Source organism: Rosa rugosa, chromosome 5 (genome assembly GCF_958449725.1).
Source record: "Rosa rugosa chromosome 5, drRosRugo1.1, whole genome shotgun sequence".
Lineage (NCBI taxonomy): Eukaryota > Viridiplantae > Streptophyta > Magnoliopsida > Rosales > Rosaceae > Rosa > Rosa rugosa.
This window is the reverse complement of record NC_084824.1, coordinates 20,608,556-20,628,121: the sequence shown is the minus strand read 5'-3', so window position 1 is coordinate 20,628,121 and position 19,566 is coordinate 20,608,556. Positions and strand designations below refer to the sequence as shown.

The 19,566-nt window shown below is 44.9% G+C and overlaps 2 protein-coding genes and 1 long non-coding RNA gene across 3 annotated transcripts; 2 read left to right on the top strand and 1 right to left on the bottom strand.

Annotated features, from left to right (window-relative positions):
- Positions 1 to 1,158: 1,158 nt before the first annotated feature.
- On the bottom strand, positions 1,159 to 3,993 carry LOC133707902 (probable hexosyltransferase MUCI70). The gene is made up of 6 exons (XM_062133361.1): positions 3,565 to 3,993; positions 3,197 to 3,417; positions 2,838 to 3,014; positions 2,602 to 2,757; positions 1,984 to 2,260; positions 1,159 to 1,574 (listed from the first exon to the last, which is right to left on the bottom strand). Exons 1-6 carry the CDS (start codon positions 3,881 to 3,883, stop codon positions 1,342 to 1,344), a joined length of 1,383 nt encoding a protein of 460 aa, XP_061989345.1. The 5' UTR covers positions 3,884 to 3,993; the 3' UTR covers positions 1,159 to 1,341.
- An 8,740-nt stretch (positions 3,994 to 12,733) lies between these two features.
- Positions 12,734 to 13,876, top strand: LOC133711332 (uncharacterized). Its single transcript, XM_062137467.1, has one exon. It carries the CDS (start codon positions 12,734 to 12,736, stop codon positions 13,874 to 13,876), a length of 1,143 nt encoding a protein of 380 aa, XP_061993451.1.
- A 677-nt stretch (positions 13,877 to 14,553) lies between these two features.
- On the top strand, positions 14,554 to 19,038 carry LOC133710684 (uncharacterized). The gene is made up of 4 exons (XR_009846801.1): positions 14,554 to 14,828; positions 15,015 to 15,121; positions 15,822 to 15,891; positions 18,883 to 19,038. It is a non-coding gene; the product is annotated as an uncharacterized LOC133710684 (long non-coding RNA).
- The last annotated feature ends 528 nt before the right edge of the window (positions 19,039 to 19,566 follow it).

Genomic DNA, 19,566 nt, shown 5'->3' with positions numbered 1-19,566 from the left:
TCTAAGATGATCTAAGTTCTCTCTAGAGCAAACCTCTCTAAGAGCAACTCCTCTCCTTCTCTTTCTCTTAGCGGTGATCACACTCCTAGTCCTAGTCTTCTCAGAAGCCGACTTTCAGTGCCACCAAACCCTCTGTCAACGTGCTTCGGTCCTAGTCTCCTCGGGAGCCGACGGTAGTGCCGCGAGCACAACGGTTACAGAACCAGCCAAGCAAGGGTAACGCCCTAGCAACCCAGCCAAGCTAAAGTCACGCTTTAGCAAGATCTCAACATTTCCCGGTGATTTCGCTCTGCTCAATCTGCAATATTGAGTATCGATTGTGTGAACAAGAAGAAACTACAGCAAAGTCCTTACCACAAGGCACAAAGAATCCCGCGACGAGGTTGGTGCTCTCCTCGTCTACAATCGCTCAACAGAAGTCAGGTCAAGGGACACCCCCGACGACCGCACCCGAACGGTGCTGGCACGCCCGCGCAAGAAAAGAGACTGTTGACCAGCTGCAGTAAAATTGGAGCCAAACAATTTCGTCCCGCAGGTGAGCGGGCCTGCAGATACCAAAGACGTTTCTACTCATCAACTTGCAACTTGTCAATTGAGCAAAAGACTAATTTGAGTATTGTAGAAGTTATGTAATAATGTTTGGCTCACAGTAAATTTAGATGGTCCAAAGGGTGCTGAAGTGAATGGCAAGGAATGAATATAATCGATTGAGTGCATGCAGACACCCGAGAGAGGACTTCGTCATAAACATCATTTTACTCTGATCGAGTGTCAAGTTTGGGTACCATACTGCCGCACATAGTTCAGGTACATCCGAAAGAAAAACCTTTGATTTTTAAGGTTGTATGGACCAGTTAACAGTTCATTTCATTCTTCTCTCCTGTAGCCAACCCATACTGCACAGAACATTGCCTAAATCTCAACGATATTCTGTTCTCCGATGCTTATGACTGAAATGCTAAAGAACAGATACCTCAGTGGACAGTGGGAATTCCAGAAAGCAGTATGGCAGTACACCAAAAAAGATGGTAGTGGTTAGTTTGGGCCAGTCAGACTAACAGAACAAGCTTAATTTCTAGCATCACATTGTCATGCTGAAATAGAACAAACAAACTTTGAAAAGCTATACTAGCTAGCAAGCACAAGTTACCCTGCGTCCTATGCAACTTATAACCAAGCACTCGAATGGTAAGGCGAAAATCTTTTCTGGTAAAAGTCTATCAACATTTTGTATCATATGGAACAAATCAATTAGAATTACAAATAAATGAAGAAATTTACTACCGCGTGGAGTGTCAGCACACCCCTGTTCACTAACTGAGAAGTTGAATGTACTAGGTGTCAAATACTGAGAGGCATAGCCTTGCGAATGTGGCCCATGCTAGTAACAAGATCTTTGCGGGTGCATACAGGGAACATGTTAATGTTCTTGAGCACTTTCAACCGCCATAGTACATACGGGAAACTAAGCTGATCGCGAGAAGTAAAACGAACCACCTCGTTGAACCAGAGGCACATAAACATATTAGTCAGTGGGGTATGCTCCCTCACGATAACAGATGCTTCCGCTAGAGCTGGACATGTCAACAATGCATTTAGAAACTATTAGTTGTCAATTTAAATGTCTAAGGCAGCAAACTACGGGCAAGGGCTATAGCCCACTTCACAGATTGAGCATATATGAACTGGAAGTGGAATGCTGTGGAGGCAAGCAGATTGGCATCACATTAGAGATGGGGGAAAGAATGTCAGAAACCAAAAATAAGAATAGAACCAAGAATCAAAGTTTAAATAAATTGATTAAAAATATGAAATTTGCATTTATTTCCTCAAAATCCAGGACCAAGTAATCCTTTTATGAAAATTTCAGATAGGCTTGTGCAATGTAGTCGAGATTTTAGAGTTGGTTCATTCATAAAGCATCATACATGTCCATATTTCGTTTAAAGATGTAAGAATCTGCAATAACAAAAAGTAGCATACCTTTCTTTCCATTGAATCGCTTGTCTTCTGGCAAGCCATCACTCCGATATTGAGTCAACTGCATCTTAACTTCTTCAGGTTTGGCCTTGTTTTTCTTAACAACAGCCTTCGCCTCGTCATAAATGCTACTACGAGCTCCATGTTCTGAGATTGCAAGTACAGAATTTGTACGCCAGAGAAGAGCTTCGAGCACACCTAAAGGGTCCCTTCTAAATTGGGACTTCGAATCTACCCAAATGGAATACTTTGAAAGAGGAAAAAGACGATGCGCCAACATCTAACATCAGCCAAAATATATTCAGTCTCAGAGACACCCATATATTATGAATTCAACCAACACTTGAATATCTGATACTCAGCTCAGATATTATATGGAATATTGTCAGCCTGTCATCTGCTTAACATACTTCTGAAATTGATGCGACTACATCAAACAGAACTACTACAGAAAATAAATATAATATGCCAATAGCTCTTAGAAATCATGATAAACACGTTGCCCGAAAGTAGAAGTTACAAAGAAAAGCATGATCAAGATACAATGCAAGTAGCACTTAATCAAATACAAAATGAATAATAAAATATTTGATGAATAAAGTGAGGCAAAAAACTTGTTACCTTCGGGATTTTTCCATTTAACCTTTGGTCCGCAAAAGGGAGATCTTTTACAACCACAATGCGCCATTTCCCAATAAATCCATCCTCACCAATTCTATGTTCAGCTGACTCTTGAGTACTCACAGTAACTTCATCCCAAAAAGCAACAAAGCAAACCTGCATAAATTCAGCACCACATTATAAGAATAGTGAACTTGTATAGCTCATAAGTGATGCATGAGGGAAAAGATAAAAACCTTCTGAAGGGATGCCTCTGACATTCCAATGGGTTGATAAAGATCATCTCCACCACCAAATGCACAAGTGGAGACTACAATGTCACAACTTTTCATGTAATTCTTGTCTTCATTTGAGATCTTAAACCCACCACCTTCACTGTAGAAACCACAGTTTATAGTAACAGTTTCATTTACCTGTGAGTAACAAAATTCTAAGAATATGAACACTGCCTCTTCTACAACCACATAAAAAGATAAAAATACATTGACATCACATTCTAAGCAATAAGTTTGCTGTTGACTCTTGATCTTATAAATGATAATGATAAAATATTAAACTAGACGTGAAAATTAAGATAAAAGATGCAGCTTATAACCTTAAACATTTCACCTCTCTGATCTAGAGTTTGATTTCCAGTAAACAAATTAAATCTTGTTGCATCTGTGTGCTCTTGAGACAGGGTGTTGTACCGTCGTCCTAACAACGGAGCATCATTCTCAGTTGTGTATATCAATTTTTTAACAGGACTAGTGGAATCTTGGAGCACAGGAATTTCCAGATGCTCAAGTTGTTCAGGAGGTAAGATTGGCAAGCAACCTAGAATAATTCACAAACTCATGTCACACATCAAATTACTTGTTTAACATTCCAATTTTTTGCTTCCAATTTTGAGGGACTTCAATTATTTCACATTTCCCTCCAAATTATAGAAATCAAACAAACAACACCGAAAAACCAACTTACGTTGCGTAACGCCACGAACAACCTGAGTGATAGGATCAAGCCGATTCAAATCATTGTTCACCGCAGTGAGTTCTGAGCTATTGAGTTGAGGGGATTTCCAGCCGATAGTCCATGCCTCATACAGAAGCAAACCAATCGCTGCTAGAAAAATCACAAGGGCCCAGAACAGGGGCCAGTACCTGACCAGATTCCTCACCACTCCGTTCTTGAATCGGTGGTGGAGTTTCTTGCGCTTCCGGCGAACTTGAACGCGCATCCGGCCGAGTTCGTCAGATTCGTCATCCGACACTGCGATTGATATGCTCTTGTTGTTCAACATTCAGAGTGGCGTTGAATGCGCAAATTGGATTGGAATTGAAACTCAAATTTGGGTGAACTAGGGTTTCTTGACATCCAAGTCTGACCCTCTTGTTCTACCGTTCTGCATGTGCTGACGAATTACAAGACTGTCTTCTTTTTTTTCTATTTATTTATTTTTTCTCGGAATTTGCTAAAATATGATCAAGCACGGTTTTTGATGAGGCCATCTTAACCCCGATGATTGTATTTGACCATCATTAATAGTTTATCATTTAAATTAAAAAAGAAAAAGAAAAAAGGGGCGACCAATTAGAAATAGAAATTATTGGAACTTCTCGTGGTCCAAATCGGACTAAGATTAAGCTTCCACAACCCTCGATCAAGCCTCATCTTCAAAATCTTTTCTCCCTACTGAGGTTTTCGGTTGGGGTGAGGTTACACCAAATAGTTCTTCGAAGATGTAGCTTGATAGGAAAAACATGAGACATCAAGAAAGTTGAAGGTATTTTCAAGAGAGAGGATTCATGGCACTGACGTGCACTTGCAATAACAGAAATGGACGGGTGGATTATATCAACTGTATTTTTTTGTTATTAAAAAAAAAGATCGAGTATAAATATCAAGGGTCCGGATCAAAGGACGTCATATTTTACACAAATTTTGACACATATTGTGAGCCATTAGATTTTAAAATGTCAATAGTCTGGATTTGTTGTTTGAATAATGTCAACACAACACCAAGTGATGTGGATAATGACGTGGCATTACATATTCCAATCTAAATTTATAATTGAATTTAAACATTTTCTATCCTAAAAGAAAAAATAAATAAACATTGTTTGTATTAGAACTGTACACAATCAAAAGAACAAAAGAAGAACAAGAATAGCAGAACAAACGCCAAGAGAAAGAAAAAAAGATTAGTGAAGAGCATGTTTGAGCCCAAAAGTGACTTTGGGCTAGGTCCAAGAAGGACAAGCACCATGGGCTGAATTAGTGGCCCAAGCTGGAAAGGACTCGCCTCGCGCCGCGCGGGAAACCAAATGGGGATTCCCGCGAGAGCCCAAAATGGAGCCCATGACCCGCGGCAGTGAACAGTAATCATCATGATTCCTTGCACACATGACGATTGAAGGAAACAGCAAAGGCTTCCCTGCAAATAAGGGAATATGTTGGGCATATAGGACCACGCGATCACCTTTTATCGCAGAAAAGCAGGAATCTATCATCATGACTATATTAGTGCACGGCCATGGTGGAATTCTCGCGAGGATGAGCTTAAATAGTATACCCCAATTGCCTGCATCCAATAGGGGGCCAGCTTTACTCTTATTCTAAGCATATCCAGATTAATTAAACAATTAATCTGAGATATTTGCTATGACTCCCGAGGTAATGCTTCTACGTACAGGTCATATACTCCTAATCTAGAATAGAATATTCTACATTCTTCCAGCAAGAATAGCCTATATAAAAAGGCTAGCACGAAAGAGCAAAGACACAGCCAATTCATCAATTAATCTCTATGATTATCCAATCCCCAGAGGTGAGCAACCTCTCTCCTTCTCTTACCGGCGATCACACTCCAATCCCAGTATCCTTAGAAGCCGACTGTCAATGCCACCAAACCCTCTGTCAATGTGCTTCGGTCCTAGTCTCCTCTGGAGCCGACTGTAGTACCGCGACCACAACGGTTACGGAACCAGCCAAGCAAGGGTAACACCCTCGCAAACCAGCCAAGCTAAAGTCACGCTTTAGGAAGTTTTCCCCACTTCCCAGTGATTTTCGCTCTGCTCGATCTACGACGTCGAGTATCGATTGTGTGATTTTGAAGAAACATTTCTCCTCACTCGGATCTTCCTTGAGAAGATTTCTCCTCACTCGGATTTCCCTTGAGCCAATAGTCAACATTTGTTCGCGGGGAAAACATTTGTCCGCGAGGAACAAGGTGATAGAAATTCTCGCGGAGCTCAAGGAGAAGGCCAAAGAAATCTTCGCGAGAAATATTTGTTCGCTAAGAACATTTTCGCCAAGCTCAAAGAGATTTCTCCTCACTCAGATCTCTCTTGAGAGGATTTCTCCTTACTCAGATCTTCCTTAAAGGAAAAAGTCAGTGAGGCTTCGCGGGGAACAAGGAGATAGGATTCTCGTCAATGTTTGAAGAAGCTTAGCAAAAGTCCTCACCACGAGGCACAAAGAATCCCGCGATGAGGTTGCTGCTCTCCTCGTCCACAATCGCTCGAAAGAAGTCAGGTCAAGGGACACCCCCGACGACCGCACCCGAATGGTGCTGGCACGCCCGTGCAGAAAAGAGAATGTTGACCAGCTGCAACAAAACTGGAGCCAAACATTTTGGCACGCCCAGTGGGACCTCCTGCATAGCGTTTCTTCGCGATCGCAGCCATTGGGAAGTCAAGCGCAAACCCTTATCAAAAGGTTTACGTTAACTGCCCGAAACACAAGACCTCCAGTTATAGACTGCACTCGCGTGCAGACTGTCGTGGTCTTTCGGAAGAACAGGTAATCCAAAGATTTTCTCCCCACCCTCCATCGACAGAGAGGTCAACTGAACGAAGAGGCAGTCAACAGCCCGCTACTGAGGGAGAGGCAGTTCCCACCGCCCAGCTTAATAAGGCCGGAGGAGCGTCTGATACCACCAAGGTGGTTGAAGACGAGGTGAGAGTAGACGATTTCGTGCCCATCCCTATCCCAGAAGATGCTAGCCTGGAGGTACAACTCGATATTATGAGAAAGAACAATAGGGCATTATGGGCAAAGACGACTAAAGAGTTCAAGGAACAACCACGGGAGTCTATCGATCTAATCATGAAAGTCAAGCTTGAGATGGAGCGTAATACGGAGCGAATGCAAGGGCATATAGACCGCACGTCACGACAAGCGCATGAGTAACATGAACAGCTCGTGACCATGGTAAATGCCCAAGCTGCTCAGACTAAGGTCGTTCTTACCCAGGTCGCGGCTATTCGTAATGAGGGATCCAATACCGCGATCCAAGTTGCCATGCAACAAGCCGAAATGGATTGAACTAAAGAGGTTCTGAATAAGACGTTGGGGGATTCCAATGCTATTCTAGGATCTCTCGGCTAGCCCATAGGGTCAGGCAAATACATACCGCCGAATGCTCGAGAAAAAGCTAGCGGCAGCAGCACGGCCACCTCCGCTCTAACTACAACTGCCGCATCAGTCAGGGGTAAGGAGACTACTCTGGCAATGGGCGGAAAGAACAACGCCACGCCGCCGATCCCGCAAGGAACCAGAACTTTGAAAATCAGTGAAGGGACCCTTGTTGACCATGTTCCGTTTCCCCAATACGACAGCGACGGACATGAATACGTGTACCAAGATCAGCCTCCAGCGAGCCATTATGGTATCGACCAGGTTGGAAGTCCAGCGAAGGTTACCACGGCCACAAAGGGTCAGCCAGCAGCGGGTTTTACGTTGTAGACGTCAACCCAACCCAAAATAACCTATGGAGGCGGCGTATCTTTGGTTAACCAGGGCTCACAGGCGCCACCTCTGATCTGGCCAGCAGATGACACAGTGGTTCACGCACCTCCTCCTCCTGATCTGGGATATGTAAGGAGAGAGGAGGTAGAAGCAATGATTAGGGCCGCGAATCAGAGGCCTAACTTGGAGGAGGCCTATCAGGGGCCTTTCCCACCGCACATTATGCACTCACCTTATCCTAGGGGATATAAGAACATCACGTTCTCTACTTTCTCGGGAGAGGAAGTCGAAAGTGCTGCGGCCCATTTGGTCAGGTTTTTTAGTACAGTGTGGCCAATACCAGAACGATGACAGTGTGAAATGTAAGATCTTCGCCACTTCTTTGTCGGGGGCTGCCTTCACCTGGTTCACTAAGCTGCAACCAGGATCAGTTGCGAGTTGGCCCACGATGGAAAAGTTGTTCAAGGAAACTTTCGGGACTATCGAGCCTGAGGTAGATCTGGCTTCACTTACTCAGATGGCTCAGCAGCCAACTGAATCTGTTGTCACATATCTTCAGCGCTTCCAGATACAGAAGGGGAAGTTGAACGTGATTCTGCCGGAAAAAGAACTGGTGAAGTTGGCGATCAAAGGCTTAAAGCCTCGCCAACACAAGAAGCAGCATGGAAGCATGTTCAGCTCCATGGGGGAACTGATCACAGAAGTAGGAAGTTTCGAGCACTTGCTCAGGGAGATGGATGCTGTGAAAAACGCCTCGAAAGGGACATATATCCCAGGGAAACGCCGAACAGTGGCTGCGCTCAGCCATCAATCAAGTTCCTATGATCCTTACTATAGGAGCGAGGAATCCGGCCTGGCAGAGGCTGAAGAGTTCGAAGAAGATGAAGTAGCAGCACTCGAGCTCACCGAAAAGAAGGCATCAGCACTAAAGCAGCTGAAGTTGTGCAAAGATCCGGTGAAACTCAAGTCGGTGGTCTTCACCAAACCTGAATTCGCAAGTTATACCTATGATGTGAATAAAGCTCATGAGATCTTAGATGAGATGATCGCTGCGAAGATGGTGAAGACCGACTTCGGGCCATTTCCCAAACCAGATCAGCTTAGGGGAAAGAAATACTGTAAGCTCCATAATTTGTGGAATCATAACACAGCTGACTTTGTCAAGTTGAAGGATCAGATCCAGATCTGGTTGAATAATGGTAGCTTACAGGTTGAAGCGCCAGCAACAGCAGCGACGCTGGTAGATTTGGATCCCTTCCCAGACACTGGAGTCAACATGGTTGACGTGGTTTTGGATACAAAGGATCAACAGAGGTGGAGCCTAGATCATACCATTGGGGGATTAGAAAAGATGATGGAACAGTTCGTGAAGCGGAGATCCAAGACGGCTCCACCTATTATTCTATGCTCACGGTGCAAGGAGGAATGTGATATCCAGGCATTGCATGAAGAGGACGAACGAACTGTTCGTTTTGGCTCCTTACCGCCAATGAAGTTACAAGCACATTCTAGAAGCTTCCAGCCAGGTAGCCCAAAAACGCACGCTGGGTCAGGAACTTCTTCCCCAAAGGATTCTAACTTGTTCAAGAAGCTGAAAGTTGCGAGAGAAAGAGAAAAGGTGAACGAACGGCCTGATGTTACGACCAGACCTTATATTCCCCCGGCGCCGACGTCCTCCGTCAAAGAAGGAAGATGGTATACACAGAAGAAAGGCAAGGCGATGGAGATGAGCTCTTCAAGGAAGAGAAAACTCCAGTGGAGGTTTGGACAAGCAAAGCGAACCTTGGAAGAGCTGGATCAAGGGTTGATTAAACCATCGCAGTTGGTGAGATATCTAGAAGAATACCACAGACAGGTAGAGGCATTGACCTCCAAAAGGTTCATCGCCCCGCTGGTTTTCCAGGGGTGTCTTAAGATGTCGCAACGGGCTTCAAAAACCAGCGCTCGCCGGAAGGACAGTCAAGAGAAGTCCCTAGCTCCCGCCAGGCGAGAATCGCTGCCAGCTCGTAAAGTCAGTGTTTAGCAAATAATATCTCACGAAGGAAGAGATACTGAGCCTTCAATCTTTGACAAGCTGGGGGGCAAAGACAATCGGTCTGCAATTGTGCAGTGGAGGCCTAAGAAGGTTCAAAGCATAGTGGTTGCGAACTCAGAAGGGGCTTCATCAGTGAAGCAGAGGCAGGACCCACCCAAGAAGGAATTTACCTCCGCGACGGATCAGCAAGAGCAGGTCATGATCCAAAAAGAAGGATCGCTGGCTGCTTACGTCGCAAGCAAGTTCGCAGAGGAAGTGGACTTGAGCTCTCCCGCAGCAGAATCAGAAGAAGCAGACATGTTGGACATTACATGTAACATGGTGTATGTCCTATCATCAAAATATGCCTTGCCAGTGGCAGCTCAGGAATGCCAAGCAGAGGATGATAAATCATTGGACAAACGAACGTTCGAGATCACCTCAGCGGCGTCATCTCTCGAGAAGAAACCCACGCCGAAGGAGGTTGAAGCAGCAGATGCTGCAAACACCAATGTGAGAGACCAGGACATGGGTTTCAGCAAGCCAACGCCAGCAATGGCGCAACACATGAGGCCATTGTATATCACCGCCGAAGTGAACGACATCAAGGTTAACAAGATCATGGTAGACACAGGCGCTGCAGTGACCACCAGAACCATGCATCTGCTAGGGATCAAGAAAGAGAAGATCCAATCCACGTCCCTTACGCTAAAGAACTTCGCGGGGACTGTAACCAAAACATTGGGTTTGATTTTCCTACAAGTCAAGGCGGGTCCAGCAGAAGGGGTTTACGCTTTCTTTGTTACAGATTGCTATGCAGCATATAGCGCAATTCTGGGCCGCGACTGGATCCACCAGAGTTATTGTGTCCCATCCACCCTTCATCAGGAGCTGATCATATGGGACAGAGTCGCGGACAAGGCGGAAATTGTCAAAGCAGACCCGCGACCTTTTTCGGTGTCCGCCAGCTACGTGGACGCAAGGTACTACCTAGAACCAATCTCTCCTTTACAGGTCGTTGGTATTGATGATAAGGGCCGCCCCACAGGGGTGACGGCCTCTGAATTGGCACAATGGGGGCTCACGGTCGCAAAAAATGACGTCGAAAGGCCATCTCCAAGTTTTAATTAATGGATCACGACCACATAGAGGAAGAGGTAGCAGCCTTTCGTTCTTTGTATGATAGATTGTCTTCATATTTGATTGAAAAAGAGGCCTATGCACAAGTAGCGACATTGGAATACATCGACGAAGAATTCTCCGATCAGGAGGAGGAAGAAGAGCCTATCCGATTGGCTCCAGCAGCATTGGATGATACACCGCCAAAGGGTAGAGATCCTACAGAAAAGGTAAATTTGGGTAGTGAGGCGAAGCCAATGGAAGTGGCAACAAGCGCAAAATTAGAGCTTGATGAAAAACAGGGGCTCATCAATTTATTGCGGGAGTATAAGGATTGTTTCGCAGAGAAATATGAAGATATGCCCGGATTATCTTCTGACTTGGTTTGCCATAAACTGCCGACTATCCCAGATCAAAATCCGGTAAAGCAAGAGTCCAGGCGAATGAACTCAGAAACCCAGGTGTTGGTTAAGGAGGAAGTCGAGAAGATGCATAAGTCAGGAATCATCAGGGTAGCCAAGTATAATCAGTGGCTATCCAATGTTGTTCCAGTTCGAAAGAAGAATGGAAAAATGAGGGTGTGCGTGGACTACCGCGATCTCAATAAGGTCACTCCCAAAGACGTTTACCCCATGCCGGTAGCAGACATGTTGGTGGACGTAGTAGCTAGTCATGAACTTCTCTCCTTTATGGACGGAACTGCCGGTTACCACTAGATTCTAGTGGCGGAAGAATATATGTAACACCCCAACCCGGACTAATAGAAAATAAATCCGGATTTCTAAAGGGAATATAGAACATGAAAACGCGAACTGGAGTCAATTCTTCACTTTATCTCAACACAGAAATTTGTATGAAGAACCATTAGTTTTACCTTGATTTGGGAAGATCCAATCATTGGATTTTCATAAAATTTGAACACAATTTATAAAACACAATACTAAGCAACTTTCATGAATAAGTCAGGATAACCTGAGTACCAAAAGATGGAGCGTTTAGCCTTCAAAATCAGCTGACGAGCAGAGTTCAGTGAAATTCAGGCTTGGCAATCTGGGCGACGTCGAAAAATGACCAAAGTCAGAAGGCCGATAGGGTTTTGGGTGTAATACCCGGTACCCAAAAAACGCATAAAAGAATTAAATGTTTGAGTTAGTTATTTTTTTTAGTTAATAATTGACTACTATTGATTTGGAATTCGAATTGAATTCTATTTTCGTATATGCTATATGATTAGGCTTCTAAGCTTATTAATTTTCTGATGACACATAGCAAATGTACATGTTGACACATAGCAAATATAGATGACAAATGGACGAAGATAAAGAAGGAAGCAAATAATGAAATCTGGAGAAAAGGGGAAGGTTCCAGACTCTTTAGGGGGGGATGGAGAAAGAGATAAGAGGTTCTAGAACGAGAAAGAAAAAAAAAAAAAAAACAACTCACCGCCTCCATCTCTCCGTCGGTGTCTGGAACCCTTGGGAGCATTCTCTTTGGCCATTTTTTGACGTCGCTCAGATTGCCAAGCCTGAATTTCACAGAACTCTGCTCGTCAGCTGACTTTGACGGCTAAACGCTCCATCTTTTGGTACTCAGGTTATCCTGACTTATTCATGAAATTTGCTCAGTATTGTGTTTTCTAAACTGTGTTCAAATTTTATGAAAATCCAACGATTGGATCTTCCCAAATCAAGGTAAAACTAATGGTTCTTCATACAAATTTCTGTGTTGAGATAAAGTGAAGAATTGACTCCAGTTCGCGTTTTCATGTTCTATATTCCCTTTAGAAATCTGGATTTATTTTCTATTAGTCCGGGTTGGGGTGTTACATAGACACAAAACTGCTTTTAGATGCCCAGGTTTCGCGGGAGTTTTCGAATACGTGGTCATGCCTTTTGGTTTGAAGAACGCGGGAGCCACGTACCAGCGAGCAATGAACCTAATCTTCCATGACATCTTAAGGAAGATTCTAGAGGTTTATATAGATGACGTAGTCATTAAATCCAGGCAGCGATGTAATCACATTGCGGATTTGCGAAAAGTTTTCGAACGTATGCGGCGTCACAAGCTAAAGATGAACCCCGCGAAATGTGTGTTTGGGGTTCAAGCAGGTGATTTTTTGGGATTCATTGTACATCAGAGAGGCATTGAGGTATCATAAGATAAAGCTAAAGCAGTTATCAATGCCTCGCCGCCGCGAACAAAGAAGGAGTTGCAAAGGTTGTTAGGAAAATCAATTTCCTACTACGGTTTATTTCCAATTCCGCCGCCATGATTCAGCATTTTTCTGCTCTACTAAAGCTGCAAGGACAAACAGAATTTGTGTGGGAAGTGAAGCATCAAGAGGCAATTGATAGCATAAAGGCCTACCTAACCAATCCACCAGTTCTCGTTCCTCCGAAACCAAACCAACCGCTCAAACTCTACATCTCAGCAGCGGAAGCTTCAATAGGCAGCCTGCTGGCACAAAACGACGAAGCGGGAGTGGGGCATGCTATCTTCTACCTTAGTAGAACGTTAATAGATTGCGAAACCAGGTACACATCAATGGAAAAGCTATGTTTAACGTTATACTTCTCTGCATGTAAGCTGCGCCACTACATGTTGTCATTTACTACATGCATAATCGCTCAAACCGATCTAGTCAAATATATGTTGTCGCGGGCCATTCTTAGGGGCCGAATTGGCAAATGGGTCTTGGCTCTTTCAGAATTTTCTTTACAATATGTCCCTCAAAAGGATGTGAAGGGTCAAGCCATCGCGGATTTTCTAGCGCATCATCCCATGCTGGACGCTCCAGAGCTTCGCGAGCTAGAGGTCCCGGCAAATTTATGGGGAAAGGCATGTCATATACATTGCTCAGAACCTTTCACCGATGGCCAGGAAGCGGTCGTGTTACAGCCGTGGGTGTTGTACTTTGATGGTTCCCGAACAGATACCATGGCCAGAGCAGGAATCACACTGGAGAATCCGGCGGGAGATCACTTTTCGTACTCATTCCAGTTGGACTTTCAATGTACCAACAACCAGGCTGAATATGAGGCCTTAATCATAGGCCTAGAAGTATTGCTGGAAATGGGAGTCAGAGACGTACAAATACTTGGAGATTCTCTCCTGGTCATCAATCAGCTGCGCGAAAAGTTCAGATGCGTTAGCTTCGCGCTGGTTCCTTATTTAAACAAGACACTAGAACTGTTGGACCAGTTTGATGACCTGGATCTTGAGCACATTCCTCGCGAACGAAATTTCGCTGCGAACGAGTTGGCCCAGCTGGCAACAGGGGTAACGCTGAGATATGGCATGCGCGAGAGAATCTTGAAAGTAGAGCGTCGAACGCTTCCTTCTTGGATGGCGAGAAAAGATCCTCTAGACAACACGTCAGTAGCGACTTTGGAGCCCATTGATGTGGATTGACGCATCCCTTTGATCAATTATCTCACACATCCTGATCAGACCGCGGATAGAAGGATTCGCTACCTTGCCCTCAACTACTTCCTCAGAAATAATGAGTTGCGTAGAAGAGGAGAAGATGGCGTAGATTTCAGGTGTGTTTATGGCAGCGAGGCAAAACAGCTCATGCGAGAAACTCACTCCGGCATATGCGGCGCTCACCAGGTAGGTCGAAAGATGCGTTGGTTACTCAGACAACATAGATATTTTTGGCCCAGTATCTTGAAGGATTGTATCGCGTTCCCTAAAGGTTGTTTGGACTGCCAAGCTCATGGTGTGAGCCCCGGAAAAATGTATCGAGCTTAATGGAGATAGTACGTGAAATTATTCAACGATCTCGATAAATGTCAAGTTGCTCGAGGAAATTTTCAGAAATTTTCATAAAGTGAAAACCTCAATTTGAGGGTTGGATGATAAAGTACACGACACGACGAGTTCGTGGAAATTTTCGGAGAATTATTTGAATCACCAGGCTATTTATCGTGGTTTTCCAAACTTTTGGGATTTTAGGAAATTAATTCCAAAAAAAGAAACACGTGGCGCGATCCTAGCCATCTACCTTTTCCACCGCTTGATCCCAGCTTTCCTTCATTAATTGGACATGTATATAAGTTGTGAACGGTGGGAAGACACAGGAAAATTCGAGAGAGTGTGAGAGAGAGAGAGAGAGCTCTGTGCTCTCTGACCCGACGCGACCCGGGAACCCGCAACAGGATCCGACCAGCGCTGCTCCGTCCGGCCACCTCACGACGGCGTGCGGCAACTAGCAGCTTCATCTCGGTGTCGCCTACGTCCCTGTGGTTCCAGATCATACATGCAGCGACTGGGAACGAAGAATCGGCGATCTAAAGCTTGAAGAACCTCCGGCGTGTTCTGCAGTTTCCGGCTACTCCGGCCACCGTTTGGGCCGCCTGTGGTATGAAACCTCACCTCCTCGTCATGCTCTACACCCCAGCATACTTAGTTTTTCAATTCGATCAAGTTTTGACAATTTCGTTTCTGGGTTCCTCTCGGTTTCGACGCTGTCACCGACGCCGGTGACTCCTCCGGCACCTTTCGCCTTGGCTTCCGTCTTACCTGCATGTGTGGATGCGTATTTCAGAAGCTGTGAATGGGTGGAAGTCGATTTGGCAGTATGTTTATAGCCGGGTTCCAGGAAAGAGTTTAATTAGAAGCTTGGGTTCTCACCTGCAAGTCGCACTGCTGAAGGTAAAATTCGAGGTTCTGGAAGGAATTGTTCTTGTTTTATATTTGGATTGAGAAATTGGTTCGAGCTATGTTGAATGGGTTGTTGAATGAAATTGATTGTTATGTTGGCACTCTAAACAGAGATTCAAACTTGTTTGTCTGGTGTGGTGAGATTATCAAAGCATTAGTATTTTGATGGAAAGCATTTACTGATGCATAGCCTGGTATTCATTGATTCATTGGAAATTGGACATATAGTGGATATAAAATTGTTTGAGTTGGCTTGGAAAACCCAGAGTTGTATGCACGGGGTGTGTGTGTAAAGATGATAGAGAATTGGTTTAAGTACTTGTCTAAGTGGCGTTGTGCATAAACTAATTGGATGGGTATAATTGTTTGTACGGAGAAGTTAATTAACTTAGTTTGAAGTGAAAATAAACTAAGTGGGTGTCCATAGTAAACTTGATGGGACTACCATGTGGTGTGATATTTAAGGAACTTGGAAATAATTGTTAAAGGCATGGAAATTGGCCGATAGTCCAATTTCAAGTAAAGTGTTGATGATTCGGGATTATTCGTGGATGTGGTCGTGATTGGTCAAATTTGGTCGATGTGGTCAATCCTGGACAAACCAGGAAAAATTGGTTGGACAATTTGTTAATCGTCATGATTTCAATTATTAGTTCAGTGAGATATTAACTGTCGAAATGTCGGAATCTAGGACTCCAGTTATCCGAGGAACAGAAGGTTCGCGACTCTCGGAGTATGTGAGAGAAAGCATCGGAATCCAGGTAGGGATTCAGGACTCTCCTCGGTTGGTGATTTTCTTTTATATTTTATTAATGTGATGCATGATAAGTGGTATGGGTTGGTTATGTTAAAATGCAATGCATACTAACCAATCCGTGAGAAAATGTGTGATGGCTTGAGAGCGAAAGGTGGCTCTGACTTCATTGGGTTCGATCCCCAAAACCTCCGGAGGGTTAGTTACGCCGGTCGTCCGGATATTCCGGTTGCAATGACGGGTCCGGTAAGTGTGCGTAGCTAGGTAGCGGACGCTCTCGCTACGCTTACCTGGTGATAAATTAATTTGAGGTAAGGTCGTTGTTAACGTTAGAGTCCGCGGGGTCTCTAGTTAGCTTTAGAGAGAGAGAGAGAGTGAGTGACACGAGATGTATAGTGGTTCGTCTCCCGCCTTAGCGGGAAACTACGTCCACTTGAATGTTACACTAGTGTGTTGAGCCTTGCGGCCCAAGGGGATTACAAAAGATGTAATAGAGTGTCTTGAGTTGTGGGAGGAGACATTCCTTTTATAGGTGAAGGAATGCTCTTCCTTTACATGGTTTCCGATGTGGGACTCAAATATCACTATTCTATACTAGAATAAAGCTATGTTGTGAGGGCATGTTGGCAAGGCCGGGAAGGTGGCTTCCCAGCGACGTATTTGCCACTTCCGGATACCGTGGCGTAGCTTGAACATAGGGCTACAAGGTGTATGTCTCGGTTGGGCCCCACCATGGCTTGTAGGCCCGCTAAGAGAGAGTTACTTATGCTTGGTGAAGTAGCAAAACTAGCTTGCTAGTAGAGGTATCTACAAGTCCCCGAAGTCCCCGAGTAAGAGGAGCTTCTTGGTTGGGGAGTTATAAGCATGAAGTCATCAAGCATAAGTAACCGGGCGGCACGGAGCCCCTACAAGTCCCCGAACTCCGTAAGCAAGAAGGGACTCGTTAACCTGCACAACAAAGACAAGAACATGCATATGTGGAATGCTTGTTACATTGGGCAACAAATGTGAGTTGCATTGATATGCGTTGGCATATACGGATGTATGAGGTGCGTGATACATGTTGATGTATACATGTGAATGGCGCCGAGTATGATCGGTTATGACGTACAAACTCGAGAACGCGTATGGTCATGTGAGCATATGGATTGCATATGATAAATGTAAGTTGCATGAGCGCTGCGAAGGTAAGCGTTTGTAATTCGTGAATGATGAATACATGAACGCTTGTGTTTGTTTGGTTGTCGCTCGTATTAATGGAACGCGAAAAGAATTTAATTTGTCGCAAGCGACAAATGGTAGAAGAATTCAATGTTTCATTAATGTGTGGTGTGTCGAGTAGACATGAGTGTGAAGCTCGAGGATTGCCGGGAAGGCATGAGCGGGAAGCTCGTGGGTTGCCAGGAAGGCATGAGCGGAAGCTCGTGGGTTGCCGGGAAGGCATGAGGGGAAAAGCTCCAGGGTTGTCGGGAAGGCATGAGCGAGAAACTCAAGGGTTGCCGGGAAGGCATGAGCGGAAGCTCAAGGGTTGCCGGGAAGACATGAGCGGGAAAGCTCCAGGTTTGCCGCGAAGGCGTGAGCGGAAGCTCGGGGTGCCGGGAAGGCATGAGCGGTAAGCTCAATGGTGCCGGGAAGGCATGAGCGGTAAGCTCGTGAGCGGAAGCTCGGGGGTGCCGCGAAGGCATGAGCGGTAAGCTCGTGAGCGGAAGCTTGGGGGTGCCGCGAAGGCATGAGCGGTAAGCTCAATGGTGCCGGGAAGGCATGAGCGGTAAGCTCGTGAGCGGAAGCTCGGGGGTGCCGCGAAGGCATGAGTGGTAAGCTCGTGAGTGGAAGCTCGTGTTGCGGGGAAGGCATGAGCGGTAAGCTCGGGGGTGCCGCTGACTAAGTTCGGTGGTGCCACTGATTGAAGAAGAAGGAGGTTGGGTTTGGGTATTTAGAATAGACCTCTGGGTGTCCAGAGTAAATAGCCCCAAAATTTTTTTTTTTTTAAGTTGCCGTTGACCATTTTTGGTGAGTAGGCTAGCGTTGACTTTTGAGTTGGGCGTTGACCAACCTTTAGTTGGCGTTGACTTTCCCTTGACTGGCATTGACCGGAGTTGACCAGCCCTTTAAGTTGGCGGGGGACCTTATCTTGACCTGGAATTAAGCAATGAGCCCAAGTTGCACTTGATGCAAAATTTTGCCTTTTGTTTTACCGCTAAGATGGGTAGCGGAGGATGTAAGGCTTGATTGAGAATACAAGGCAAGGAAGGTCGAGTCCTTCTAGCGCCAATGTTAACGTTAGAGTCCGCGGGGTCTCTAGTTAGCTTTAGAGAGAGAGAGAGAGAGTGACACGAGATGTATAGTGGTTCGTCTCCCGCTTTAGCGGGAAATTACGTCTACTTGAATGTTACACTAATGTGTTGAGCCTTGCGGACCAAGGGGATTACAAAAGATGTAATGGAGTGTCTTGAGTTGTGGGAGGAGGCATTCCTTTTATAGGTGAAGGAATGCTCTTCCTTTACATGGTTTCCGATGTGGGACTCAAATATCACTATTCTAGTATAGAAAAGCTATGTTGTGAGGGCATGTTGGCAAGGCCGGGAAGGTGGCTTCCCGGCGACGTATTTACCACTTCCGGATACCGTGGCGTAGCTTGAACATAGGGCTACAAGGTGTATGTCTCGGTTGGGCCCCACCATGGCTTTTAGGCCCGCTAAGAGAGAGTTACTTATGCTTGGTGAAGTAGCAAAACTAGCTTGCTAGTAGAGGTATCTACAGTCGTGTAGTGGGTCTATGGGACCGGCCATCAGGTAATGCTTGGATTTGGCGCCATATTTATTTAAGCATCATGCATTGGTTTTTAAGTTGAAAAACATTAAAATTTGTCGTTCCTTTAAATATTTGGTTTAAGCATGTTTTCATACTGGAGCTCCAAACATTTATCTGTTGATTTTCAAACCTAGTCGAGTTAGAGTTCCTGTTGAGCAGCGAGGACGAAAGCTCACCCCTACAACAGTATGAATGCAGGTACTGTGCACTGGTGACGGGACAATAGCGGATGAAGCTAGGTGTGCAGAATAAGTTCGGTAAATTACCGTGTGAACCTTATTCTAAATTCTATTTCTCGAACTTTGTGTTCTGGAACTTGTTGTTATCTAGTCTCGCGTCATCATTTAGTTGAATTCTTTTCAAGTGAAATTCAACCTTGTGTGAGCCTTTATCCAAGTTCTGGACGAATGAAATAGATTTCAGCAACTCAAGTTGTTCACCTCAAAAATATTAACAGAGTGTTTTTCACCTCAAAAATATGTGTAGCTTCCGCTGTGTTTGTACAAAAAGTTTTTCAAACAAAATGCCTAGCGGTTCTCTAGGATGTAAATCGAGCGTTCGGTTTATGTTTTAGAGACTCGCGGCACTGTGACGTGCTTAAGCTGGTGAGGTGCAGCTTGTGGCGTTACACATGGGCCGGTCCAGCATGTCCCTAATGTTCCAATGCAGCCCATTATAAAGCCTTGGCCTGCAAGGGGATGGGCGCTGGATTTAATTGGGATGATTCACCCACATTCATCACTTCAACACAAGTTCATCATCGTCGCGACTGATTTCTTTACAAAGTGGGTTGAAGCAGAACCTTTGAAGGAAGCATCTGGTGGCACGTTGCTACAATTCCTGTTCAGAAACATCATCTGCAGATTTGGTA

What these genes read in the sequence shown, in the direction of transcription:
- LOC133707902 (XM_062133361.1), bottom strand. Translation starts at nt 3,883, where the DNA reads ATGTTGAACAACAAGAGCATATCAATCGCAGTGTCGGATGACGAATCT. An exon ending in AGAGAGGTGAAATGTTTAAG is followed by an intron (nt 3,015 to 3,196) that starts GTTATAAGCTGC and finishes TGTTACTCACAG; the next exon opens with GTAAATGAAACTGTTACTAT. An exon ending in TAAATGGAAAAATCCCGAAG is followed by an intron (nt 2,261 to 2,601) that starts GTAACAAGTTTT and finishes GGCTGATGTTAG; the next exon opens with ATGTTGGCGCATCGTCTTTT.
- LOC133711332 (XM_062137467.1), top strand. Translation starts at nt 12,734, where the DNA reads ATGATTCAGCATTTTTCTGCTCTACTAAAGCTGCAAGGACAAACAGAA.